Here is a 12,839-nt window from a genome sequence, read left to right as displayed (position 1 = left end):
TCATATCGCGATATATGGGCTTCATGTTGTGACATGGGTGTGACCATTTCTTTCATATCGCGATATATAGACTCCATGTCGCGACATGGGGGATGGGCAGTTTGGCTGGGCATGTCATATCGCGATACAGGGACCTTCATGTCGCGACATGGGGCGGGGCCGTTTTGTCGGGGGGGGGGGGGGGTACGCCATATCGCGATATGTAGACTCCTGTCGCGACAAGGGGGTGGGGCATTTTGTCGGGGTAATTCATATCGCGATATATGGACTTAATGTCGTGACAATGGCGCCATGACAGTGATGTGCCAGTCACAATGGGTATCGCGATGTGATCGTGATGCGTGCACTCCTATCCTGACATGCTATCGGAGTCGTGAACGCGCTGTGGATGCCATGACATTCCTTGTCTGCTATTCAGTTATGACCTCAGTGCGACTTCTCTTAAAATGAATGTGTTACTGTATATCCTGTGCGCTCATACAGCACACACGGTTAACCGGGGCTACAGTATTTGGACCAAGAAGAACATCCATCACCTGTGTGTCTACATGTTCTCGGAACTTCCGCTGTGACGCTGTACCCAATCAGAGTGTCGATTCTCACTCTTCACCCAATCGCGACCCGAGCTGTTCGGGGGTTTAGCCAATCACGGGTCTGAGAGCTGTTCAAGCGAGCAGCGCCAGGTGGATCGGCTTGTTTCCTGTCAATGAGAATCTATTTTTAAAATGCTTTACTTATTTGCAAAATAACTACATCGGCTTATTTTTTTAACGTCTTTATTGATTCACAGTGTCCCGTACTCTTCGAAATAAATACATTTTTTTTATTTGCAATATAACGGCATTCGCCGCTTTCTGAAATGAATACATGGTATTTGAAGAATTTTAATCGTATATTTAAGGTAGGGAAAAAACACATTATGCTTTGTACTTCAAAAATGAGCAAGGCCCTTCACCCCAGCTGCTCCATGGGCGCCGTATAAATGGCTGAAACTGCGCTCTGACCCCCAGCTTCTCTCCCTGTCTGTGTGTCTCATGGAGAGCACGCTGGAGTATGCGAAAAGACAAATTCCTAATACAAGAAGTTGTATATGGCCAATAAAGTGATCTTAAAAAAAAAACGAATGAGACCGGTTTGGTTCCCCTACGACATTGTAGGGGGGCTGAGTGACGTCTGGACCCCGAAAAAACAAGGCGCTATATCTCGGAAACGACGTCGTTACGCATCTCAGCAAAGACGTATTTCGAACAGATGCTTTCAGTGTCGTTGTCGAGCTGTTCACCGGTTACGACAGATTTAATTTTTGCGAAGGCGTCAGGCTGATTTTTTTTTAACGTCGTCTACTTGAACAGCAGTTTTCATCGTCCTGTCCTGTCCCAGGTGCCCTTGTGAAGATGGTCCTTGTTAATAGTTTCAGATGCGTGTTTAGCTTCACGAGGTAATGTGATGCACTTTGCTGCTACGTAACCGTGCTGACTTAATCTCAGCGCTTTATTATTGGAGGTGCTAAAAATAAACCAATGTGTAGCTTGTGCCGTTTTTTACTTGTATGTAAAAACGCAGTAAAGCGAACAGAAGATGGACGATGACAGTCTTGTGGGCGATCTGTAATTTTAATACGGCTGATATTTATTGACTACGATGTTTAATAAAGTTACAGAATCCCATAAGAACCAAAGAATCACAACCTAAATGCACGTTCAACGAGTCTAGAAGTCGCAGCGGTATCTTTGTGGGAGACTTATTGGTTAAAACGTCCAGAAATCCCTCCTGATGCTTCATCTTCATCCTTAAAAAATCAAACCAAAGTGCAGAAAAGTTAAGTGGTTCTCAGCCTTAGTCTAGTTTCGCCTAGCTTGTGATTCAATGAAATTGTAACAACACTAATAACATTTTTTAATCAATTAATCGAATGGTCAAATTATCGATTGAGCCCTATAAAGACAATGTCTGCTGTCCTGTGTTCCGCGAGAATTAATCAACGGGACGGACGCACATATATTTACTGTTTATATTTTTGATCATTATAAGTTTGGGTAATACTTTTATCCTAGTTGGACAGTACACTAGATCCCTAAGTTTTTTAGATAATACAAAAAATTTTTTCAAGAGGAATTTACACCCCAACCCAAACACAAACAACAACAGAAAAAGATTCTTAAAATATTAAAATACACACTTATGGGTTAGAAACACAGCAGCCTCCTCCACCGAAATTTACCTTCCTACCGCAAAGGCGAACTGAATTGCGTGAGGACGGAACTCGGCCAACAGTTGTCATGTTAACCTGCCTTTTGGGCACTATGGAAATCACAACAGCGCTTGTGGATGCGCCTAGCCATGATGACGGACCTTAATGTTCGTGATTGCATATGCACACAGTTTAGGAAAACTGGACAGACCGGCTGTTCACAGCTCTGTGTAAAGCGAATACTCGTCTAGTTAAGGGCTGCGGGTGTTTGGATAGATACAGACTGTGCCTGAGTTTCTAGGTCATTTCTGAGATTTCAGTTTGGACTGACACATCAGATAACGCTAACAATGCATCGTTAATTTGATCGATTTTAATCAATTATACTTGCGTGTATTTCTATATACATATATATGCATTTAAATCAATTCCAGTGACAGGCTAATCTCGGCATCCCCGGAGACGCCTGACGTGAGGCAGTACGAAGAAGCCCCGGGATATTCTTCGGACAGATCCCTCTCTTCACTATGTTTTCCGAGAGACGCATCGATTTCTTCCGATATCGATAGCAACTGCTTTGTCATCCCGGGCTGAGTGAACAGTCTAGTCAAGGTAAATAAAACTGAATCATCCTGTGATTTGTTTATTTAATGTGCTGATCTTAACACGAGGGGGCTGCGCTGCAAAACATCGATCAATAATCAATATGGAATCGATAGATTTATGAGAGTGTGAATTACTCTACAATTACAGGCTGTGGCAATAGCTTTTTGAAGTCTACCATGCTTTAGTATTGAAACGCGGTTTGTGATAAAACCGGAAAGGTCCCGTATCTTCACTTGAGCGTTTGTGTTTGAGGAGGCTGAGAGAATAACGCCCAGGACTATCTGTAACTTCCTGAAAGTTGAAGTCAACGAATGCGACCCCCTGTCTGAGAGTGAATGTAAAAGGTAAACATCAAAAGGCATCAATGTCGCGATACACTACAGCAAATGAAAATCATAAACTATTCTGAACTTCACAACGCATTCCGTCACCAGTCTTGTGATGGTGCTCATGGACAGGTTAACAGTACTGCGGTTTTCTTGATTCAATTACATTGTAACAACACTAGTCGTATTTTTACAATCAAATTAGATGAGTCACTGTTCACTGCTTAGCCCCAAGGTATGCGTTAGGAGAGATTACGGATCTCAAATATTTTTTTAATTTAACCGCTGCGGACGTTTTGGAAAGAAGCCAGAGCAACAACAAAAAAAAATATATTAGAAAGCGGGCCATCCTCCATCTATTGTGTAGAAAGGAGCGGCTCTTATGTAAAGTCACACACCTGTGAGGATTTGCACTGACACTGAACTGAGAGATGGAGTAGGAGTAGTTTCCAAGCGCAGCGGAAAGTCTTGAAGTAAGGTAGGTGGAGAATTAATCATATATGAAAACTGCGATTAGTCTTCTTTCGTTTGTCTATTTGTGTTTGATAAGATTTGATATAAAATGCAGTATTTCATGTGAAGATTTAGTTTTTAAAAATTATGAAAGTCCAGATTGTGTTAACATAATCTCTCATTAGAATGGCATCTAAGAAAAGCGATCAATTTGTATGCATTTAAAGGCCATAAAAGGCTCGTGTTCCTTGGGTTTTAGAGTTTTAACGTTTTGTTCCATTTTAACGTGTAAAAACACCTTACGTCATGAAATGCATTAAACTAAGAAAAAAGCGTTGAAAATGGTCCTACTGTCTTCGTGTTCACACAAGAACTTTCAAGCGAGCATCAGCGACGACCTAAACGGGTGTTTAATTGTATTTAAATTCCATAAAGAACGTGAAACATGTAACATGTATTACAATGTAGCGCCACGGGCTGAGAACAGCACCTGGGGACTACCGGACTGTGTATAGTGGGACGGAGGCTGAGATACAGTCTCTTCCCTTCGTGTGTGTGTGTGTTAGTGTAGGTGCAGCGCTGTAACCCCTGTCCCTGTGTGTGTACCTTTCCTGGTTCGAGTTAATAAATGTGTTGTTCAACCCCATTCCCTGAGTCCCACGCCTGCTCCATTCCGTATCGAAACCCGCGGTCGATACAATATTTAAAGTTCGAATGCCGTTTTATGTTCTGTCGTGATTGTTGACGGTAAAGCTTAGACCTACTTGTTTTTAAATTTGATTATAGGTCCTGTATTTGTTGAGTGACACGTGCCAAGCTTAGTAGTTATTTTTTCCATTGAGTTCCAATACACCCAATAACTATAAATAACAACAGTTTTTTCCTCATGAAACACTGTGATTCTTAACGATGGCAGCGCGCCAAAAATATTGCTTTAAATCAAAGACGTCGTGCAGGACGCATACACTGTCCACACAGTTAAACTTGGTTTTCTTTTACGGCATGTCAGTCATTTATTTTTTCTCTTAGACACAATAAGGGTCCCATTTTGTACCTGTCTATACACTTTTGCTTAAATGGTTGTTAAATTATGAAGTCATGTTTGCTTCATATTCCTTTTCACAACTTTAATACATCCCACTGAAGGACCAAAACCGACACCATATACAGTAATGAAAGTATTGTCAATCGATTGTTTTTCAATCGACTTGTGATGCTTTTTGCTAAGCGACTTCAGGGGAGGGGTTAACAAAGAAGTACTTTATACTCGCTCGTTAAAATGACCGATTAAGAGGGGTTTTGGGAAACGCACGAAAAAGTAGCTCGTACGTTACGTACGTACATCGTAAAGTTGCTCGTTAGTCTCTAAGATTAATCGTTTTAGGGAAACTCACCCCCGGTTTGTCTAAGCAGCGGAGGTCTTGGAGGATAAAATCATATTTTCGTGAGAGACGTGTTCCGTGGAGAGTGACATACGTCTATTATTAGAACACCGTTAAAGCGGTGAAAATGATTCATTTATAAAGGTCTTCAGACTGATTCGAATTCGAATCGTTTGTACTTGTTAGTTAAAACAATGATCAGGATGTTTAAATTATTATTCTTCTAGATTGCATTTTAAAAATTGTTTTCACCACCCTGTAGGTTTGATTTGATCACGGTTAGTTCTAATCAAATATCGAACCGCGTTTTAAATCTTTAAGCGGCGATTTGAGAGTGTTCGGACTGTGATTAGACAATTTTGCGGCAAAGTACGCACGGCTCCACAAGGGTTCAGATACTTTTAAACGGTCTTCACAAAAAACGCATCTTTGTTCTATGACTTGTGGAAGTCGCAAGTTACAATCCCAGTTCACAAATTCCCGTCGTTCAGGGTGCACAATTTTGCGTTCACAATAGTTTGTTTACATGATTTGTGTGCCAACATTTGACAAAATGAGCGTCACAATTGCATTTAAAATAAAATTAAAAAATCATCGGACGGGAATTTATTCCAAAACTTTTTCAATTCTATGTTTTGCGTATTTACATGTTTGGTTATTTCAGTTTTGCAAGAAGAGGTTGAACAACGGATTATGTTATTTATAAAGATGAAGAAGAGCGTTTCAGCAGTAACAAAAATGAATTCGATAACCCATATTTTTTTCTTCACTTTTAATAATGACGTAACTTAAGTCGCTGTATTATTTTACATTTAGTCACAGTAAATATTATTTACCCTTTTCAACCTTTCCAGAAAATAAGTAGTCCAGAAAGCAGTTAAGAAAATCAGTTTTGACATTCCAGCTGCATAGTCTTCGGTTAAATGGGCTTGTATCACATTATCTGTGAATAATACAAGTTCACAAATTCGATAATAATGTTGCTGGGGACTAAGGATTCACGACATGTTTCGCCCATGAACAGTATCCTCCAAGTGCACTCACTCCCCTGAGGAAGTGGAACTAGACGCTGATCGAGTACGAAAATCTTCTATTATTATAATATTATTCGTAACTCCTATTCGTAATTATTTCTAATAATACCTTCAGTATTATTCGGTATAAATAACTAAAAAAAAAAGGCTAAACACTCGACTTACTTGCCCTTCAGTATTGTAAGTATAGTATGAAGTTGGTATTTATTTTTTTACTTGCGTGTTGCCTTTTAATCGGGCTATTCCACCACGCCTCCGTGCTGAACCCCCCTGTTCTCCCCCGCTCTCTAACTCCTGGTCCTGGACAGACTCTCCCTTCCACATCCCAGTTTCATGCCTGTTCTTTATATGCCCTTTTTAACATCTGACCATGGTGCTGCTTTAAGATTTTAGACTTGGAATATCTCCGGAGTCCAAAGTCCAAAACTACAGACAACAGCCGGTTAAATGGTCAGAGCTGAATCAAAACAGTTCGCTCGGACTTTATAAATGTGTGTGTGTGTGGGTTTTTTTTAAAGATCAATATTGGGCTCTTTTTTTCTGTACAATGGAAAGGGTCACAGGCATATGTTCCCACGGGCACCACTTTCTCCAGGAACACGATTGTTTGTTTTGATTGAGTGCAGGCAGTCTGTGTCTGTTTTCTGTTTCTGTTGCCATGGGTCTCCAGTGCCGACCCCAGACTCACGAGGCTCGCCTCCAGTGGTTGCCGTGGAGATGCTGTATTCTGACGATGTCAGAGCTTACTGAAGATTCCCAATTGTTTCCTCCTGGGCATGAACTATCTTCCGAAACAGCTCTGCTTATTATGTAATTTGGCTAAAGCCTTCTCATGGCCACTTCCCGGTGGGATAATAGCCATCCCACTAGTCTTGATGATGGACACTGGATCATGGATAAAACTGGGAAGTTGAATGGATTTTTCAATAGCAGTGACTACAGCTGTCATGTTCCAGCTTGCTTAAGAATGGAAAGGTTTTGTCAGTATGTTCCAGTGGCTTCTAGAAGTTTGTCTTCATTGTCTGAGGCTTTGTGAAACTAACAGATGGATAAAAAACTTGAAAGCACTACTTTTTATTTTAAACTTTTTTTAGTGGGCAGTAATACATTGATGATAAAATGTACAAAATTCACAAATTTGAACAATACGAGTTTTGAAATGAAATATCTTTATGATTTTTGCTTAATTATGCTCCAAATATACAGTACATGTATATTCAGTGTTCCTTTTTTTTCCTTTCTAGCACTTTTGTATACTTAAATAGTGAAAAAAACGAAACCACAATTTTCTTTGTTAAATAAACTTTTACTGTATTTGTTATCAATATAGGGTACAAATAATTAAATGCATGTACAGTGCCCTCCAGAATTATTGGCACCCTTGGTAAAGATGAGAAAAAAAAGCAATGAAAATTTTTTTTTCTCAAAAACACAGGTGTCACATAATTGGTAGCCCTAGAAATTCCTATGAACAAAATCTAATTGACATATATTCCCATTCATATTTTACCTTTTTTAAGCACACCTGAGTCTTTAGGAACTCCTAAGTGGTCATCCACGACTTCCTGTTTCACTGGGGTATAAATATGAGGTAACATGTGAAAACCTGTGAAAACCTGTGGGCTGAGCTGTAGAGGAGAGTCCACAAGCGAGGACCAAGGACTCTGAAGGATCTGGAGAGATTTTGTGTGGAGGAATGGTCTCAGATCCCTTTATATGTGTTCTCCCACCTCATCCAGCATTACAAGAGAAGACTCAGTGCTTTTGGGAGGGTGCACAAAGTACTAAATGCAGGGGTGCCGATAATTGTGACACGTGTTTTTGAGAAAAATGTTTTTTTTTATAATGTTTTTTCTTTGAATACTTTTACCTAACTGAAACATTAGATTTCTCTCACATTTTCAGTGTAAGATCAAGCTGATAAACAACAAAGACATTTTTTCATAGCCTTTTTGCTCGTCTTTACCAAGGGTGCCAATAATTCTGGAGGGCTCTGTATCATACGGTGCACAGAAAGTTTTCACTTTTCAGAGACCTCCATGATAAAACCCAATTTCTTTCTTAAAGAGCAAAAGAAAATCTAAAATATTTTTCTTTAAAGTCTCAAAGACCTTTAGATTATTATCTGACTTCTGATTTATGCAATGCAGAACCTATATATGTATTTGCTTACTGTGTAGCAAATTGTACAAACTCTTATAAACATAAAAAGTGAATGTTTTTGTTCTGAAATGCTGCATGTAGTTGCCCATGTATGAAGTGGTGGGACTCTCCATTAACAACAAAAACACAACAATCTTCCCATGCAATCTTTTTTCTTGAAAGCTCAAGACAGTTTTAAATGCTTGAAATTGTATACAGTAAGCTTATGTCTATCCATTATCAGAAAGCTCCTAGTTCCTGGTAAGAGCTGTGGCAACACTGAGCCTATCCAAGAAGCACAGGGCACAAAGCAGGACTACACTCCAGATGAAATTCCAGTCCACTGCAGGTCCAAACACACACTGGCACCCAGAGGCAATGTGGAGACACCCTTTAACCCAGCTAGCATGTCTCTGGGAGTTAGGAGGGAAAAAAGACCAAGATGTCTCGTTAACATGGGGAGAACATTAAAAACTCCACACAGAAGGTACCCATGTCAAGGACCCATGAGTTGTGAAGCAGCAGTGCCAACCACTGCTGGGATGAAAATTGGCACAAAGCTTTCCTATGGAGCAGAAAGTTTTTTCGTATAAGTTATTCTCAATATCGATATGTATTAAAGTTCTGTAATATTTTCTGAGTGTATATAAGATGTTTATGGCTTGACCTCTTGCTGATGTTACCTTTTTTAATTTCCCAGTTTGCAAATGGCAACGTTCCTTCAGCAGTTACGACTTCTGCTCTGGAAAAACTGCCTGAGTGTCGTCAGACAACCAGTAAGTATTAATATATCTGTTATTTTAGTTTTGCTTGCAGGTGTGGTTCTGCTTCTGCTGCACTATGAAATATATCTATAAGCTCCAGGTTTGTTTGAATTCCTCTGCACATTCAGAAACAATATCAACTAATTCAAAAGGCTTATATCACATCTTAGAGGAAAAAGCACCAACAAAGAATGTCATGATGTACTAAATATGGTAATAAACCCACCATTTCCCTCATCCTAAAATAAGCCCAACCCTTGTCCTAAATGTAAGTCTAATGTAGCTCTCATTTCAATCCTCATGCTGACTCTTAAGCTTTAAATTAGCACTAAATGTAATTGTCTGTACATTGTAACACTAACCCTAACGTCCCTCAATGGAACCCTAAGCTAATGCAGTACCTAAGCCTAACACCAGTCTTAAACTTAAAATAAGTCTTAACCCATATCCTGACCTTTGATTTCACCCTAAATCTAGTCAGACGTATCCCTAATTTATTCTCAACCTTTCCTTTGAAATTTATTGGAATTGTGAATGCAAGGATTAGTCTTCATGACTTCATTGCTTTACTTAAATTATGAACTTTGAATATTCAGATCACTTCTCTTTTTCATCCAATGGGTGTGTAATCACTAGAATCTAATTTGAATTGACTTGTGCAGTTTTTTTACATATTAATGTGAAAAGCTAAGAAGCACCCCATTCTTGCATCCATGTGATTGTGTACCCATGACTGGAGATCAGAACATGTGCGATTGGCGAAGAAGCTTTGTTGTCCCAGATGATAATGTCCGTTCCCTAGAATGTTATGCAGAATGCTCTGAATTCTCTCATGACCAACCACTGATTAAAATCTTCAGTCTGTCTGAGATGCAGTTCACAGTTACAAACATCTGTGATGCTTGAAATTACTGTACATATGAAGTGTTGAATGATGGTGTCACTGCGAAGAAAATAGCTGTCTTGGGTGTTTCACCATATCTGAGAGACAAATGATCTTGATAGTTGACTTGGTAGTGTACTTAATTTACAGTAGATAACTCCATTAGCAATCTCTGTTCAACACTCTTTCTTCTTGAGTTCACAACCATAAAAGTTAATGAAAATGTGAAACACTATACATGACCTATTGAAATATTTATTCTCAGTTAAAGGATAATTTATATGTTTTATATAAAGAAATTACGTATACAGTATGTCCACTTCTATAACATCACATCCCTTAACCATGAGTTATGCTTTTTGTAGTAGGAAAATAACATAGTGAAGCTTGCTTAACACATTGCTCGTAACAGCTTGCTCTCCCAGGATTCTATAGGGATAATTCAATATTACCTTGTGATTTTGTCATGCATTTCAAATGAAGCAGGAAAAACTTCATTATTCCTGGAAAAGATGACTGTTCTTCATTCCAGGGTGTTTCTGCTTTCTCATCCATGACCTTATTGCACAAGGTGTCCTGCCAGTGAGCTACATGAAAAATAATCTTGATCAGTTCATCACAATGCCATAAAAAACAACACGCTGAATTTTTCAGACAATGGAGTCTAGAACTTTAAAGAATAACTCTTCCTTTCTTTTTAAGGCTCAGGGCCCCTCGTGTCATTTGTCTTCCTGTAAAATCCTGTCTGTAATGAGAACACATTTTGTGCCCTAAAATCTGTTTTGTTTTCTCAACATCTCTTTTGTATTCTTTTGTTTTCTCAATTTTAGGTCTGGTCTCTTGTTCTTCTCATCTGGCCTTTGGTGATCTTCATTATCTTGGCTGTCACCCGCTCACAATTCCCTCCTATCCAGAAATCGACATGTGAGTCTTGGGAATAATCAGCTAGATACAATATCAGCTTCTTGTCATTTGGCGGTACTATATATTTTTGGGTTTTCTTTGCATTCATTTTAGATCCTCTCAATTGAGCAGTAGGCAGAAATGGTGATTAGCGCAAGTGTCTCATAGACGGGGTCCTGGATTCGAGTGTGGGCTGGGCCAACTGTATGTGTGGAGTTTGCATGTTCTTGCCATGTGGACACAGGTTTCTGATCAGGTGCTCTTCTTTCCTCCCACGGACATCGGGGTTAATCAGCTGCTCTAAACTGTTCCTTTTCCTCTAAGCAGGTGGATTTCTTGGCAGGTTGGGAGGTGGGGGACAGAATTGTGTTCCTGCTGCAGCTAGTACTGGCTGTGGAACTGTACAGGTGCAGAACAAGAAGCAGATGATCTTGATGGACTACAGTCTTAATTAATGGGTCTTCTCTCATTTGCGGCCTTACTGATGCTACAGTATTCTGATGTTGGGTTCTTTGGATTGCTTGATTGCTGTCGGCAGAAATTCAGGGAGGATTAGCTGCAGTCTATGAGTATAATACTACCGGAGTACATGCATGAAGCCAGAAAATTAAGAGGAACATTAATTCATGATGACTTAGAGACAGGACGGAAGAGAAGCATCAAGGGAAGATGAATGATGACTTGGAGCTCTGTGTTCCCATTTTGCAGACTGGAACATTTTTTTGCAGATTATAAATCTTACAGCATATGCAACACTGCAGTACTATCCTTACACACGTGATGACTCACGGTGTTATACATTTTTTGTATTGCCATGAACTTTCGTGACAAAGCAACCGGATTGTTTCCTTTGCCTTTATTGCCTTTTGTCAACAGTGACATTTTTTTCTTTTCCACTCCTACGATTCTCGTTTGACATATATTTCACATACACATGCTGCCAGGTACACATACAGTACACCTGTATGGCTTGTTTGTATTAAGATGTAGTCTGACAAGGTATGTCTGAGGTATGAGCTCACGTGTTCTGTGTGTTAATGCAGGTGTATCCTTACACAACAAACAATATTTCCATCACGTCACAACAGAAAGAGAAACGTTGCTGGAGTATATCCAGCTGGTGTGTTTCACAAACTGCGTTAACAGTGAAGCCATCAACACACACAGTGCAAAGGAACGACATGGACTTTTGAATGGACTTTAAAATGGCAGTCTGGTATGAATTGCGCAACTCTGTTCTTGTCTTGCTTATATTCTTCACCGTCACTGTTAAACAGATTACTCTGCTAAATATCGGACTTCACTATTTGTTACCTCTTTGAAAGAGGTCACCTTTTTAACGGGTATAAAACTTGATCTACTTTCTTTTCTGCTACGAAACAATGCAGCGTTCCAGTACAATAAGTGTATTTTTCATTTAATTATGGTGGTCAAATAATTTTACATAAAACAATTATAAGACAAGGAGAACTGGAAAACCAGCAGTTTCCCCATAACCTTTCCCAGTAATGTCTGTGATCTAGAAAAACTGGGGGTAGAGATAACAAAGATTTGTTTCCTTGTTTCCATTAACTTTCTAGTGTTCCAATTTTCCTACAACAAGCTGACTGGGCACTGGGTGATTTCTGTATCACAACATATATTACTTCAGGATGAGTTCACAGAACTCGTCAGTCTTTGGTTTTGGTAAAATTGTGAATTGCACAACAAAGCAAGCCTCCTTGGCAGGAAATGTACAATATTGCACATGAATGAAAGATAAACTTTATGAAGAAATGTTATTACACATAATAGTTGTAATAAAAGTGAATCTGTAATATATTTTTTTTAAATAATGAAACTCCTTAAAGTTTTACACCTGTGCATTGTTAAAATTTGATGTGTTGTTTTTTTTTTTTGTCTTGACTTGTGAATCTCACTTTAGAAATGTTTACCCAACACAGTAGTCCATAGTACATACTTCAGGCAGGCAGGGCTGTCGATGTGATTCACTGTGTTCAATGTACAGCCCTATGGAGCAGTGAATTTGTGATGCAATATTGGAAGGCTGTCGGTTCCTGGGCAGGACACTGCAGCTGAACCCTTGAGAAAGGTTCTTTACACAGATTGCTCTGGTAAAATGCTCTGCTGTAGGAATGGATAGAAAAGTACCTTG

The 12,839-nt window shown here is 39.4% G+C and overlaps 1 protein-coding gene across 2 annotated transcripts in view; it reads left to right on the top strand.

Annotated features, from left to right (window-relative positions):
* The first annotated feature begins 2,517 nt into the window (after positions 1–2,517).
* The window catches only part of abca12 (ATP binding cassette subfamily A member 12), an 89,459-nt gene continuing 79,137 nt past the window's right edge, over positions 2,518–12,839 (top strand). The window contains exons 1-3 of one of the 2 annotated variants that reach the window (XM_088930585.1): positions 2,518–2,803; positions 8,835–8,910; positions 10,612–10,705. In XM_088930585.1, the coding sequence (XP_088786711.1) occupies positions 8,842–8,910; positions 10,612–10,705 (163 nt within the window). In that variant the 5' untranslated portion in view covers positions 2,518–2,803; positions 8,835–8,841. Of the gene's footprint in view, positions 2,804–3,538; positions 3,602–8,834; positions 8,911–10,611; positions 10,706–12,839 lie in introns of those variants that run through there. The other variant, XM_088930584.1, reaches the window with a different exon arrangement.

This window comes from Atractosteus spatula, chromosome 13, assembly GCF_055471065.1.
Source record: "Atractosteus spatula isolate fAtrSpa1 chromosome 13, fAtrSpa1.hap1, whole genome shotgun sequence".
Classification (NCBI taxonomy): Eukaryota; Metazoa; Chordata; class Actinopteri; order Semionotiformes; family Lepisosteidae; genus Atractosteus; species Atractosteus spatula.
The sequence above is the reverse complement of the archived record's forward strand: the minus strand, read 5'-3'. Positions and strand labels throughout refer to the sequence as shown.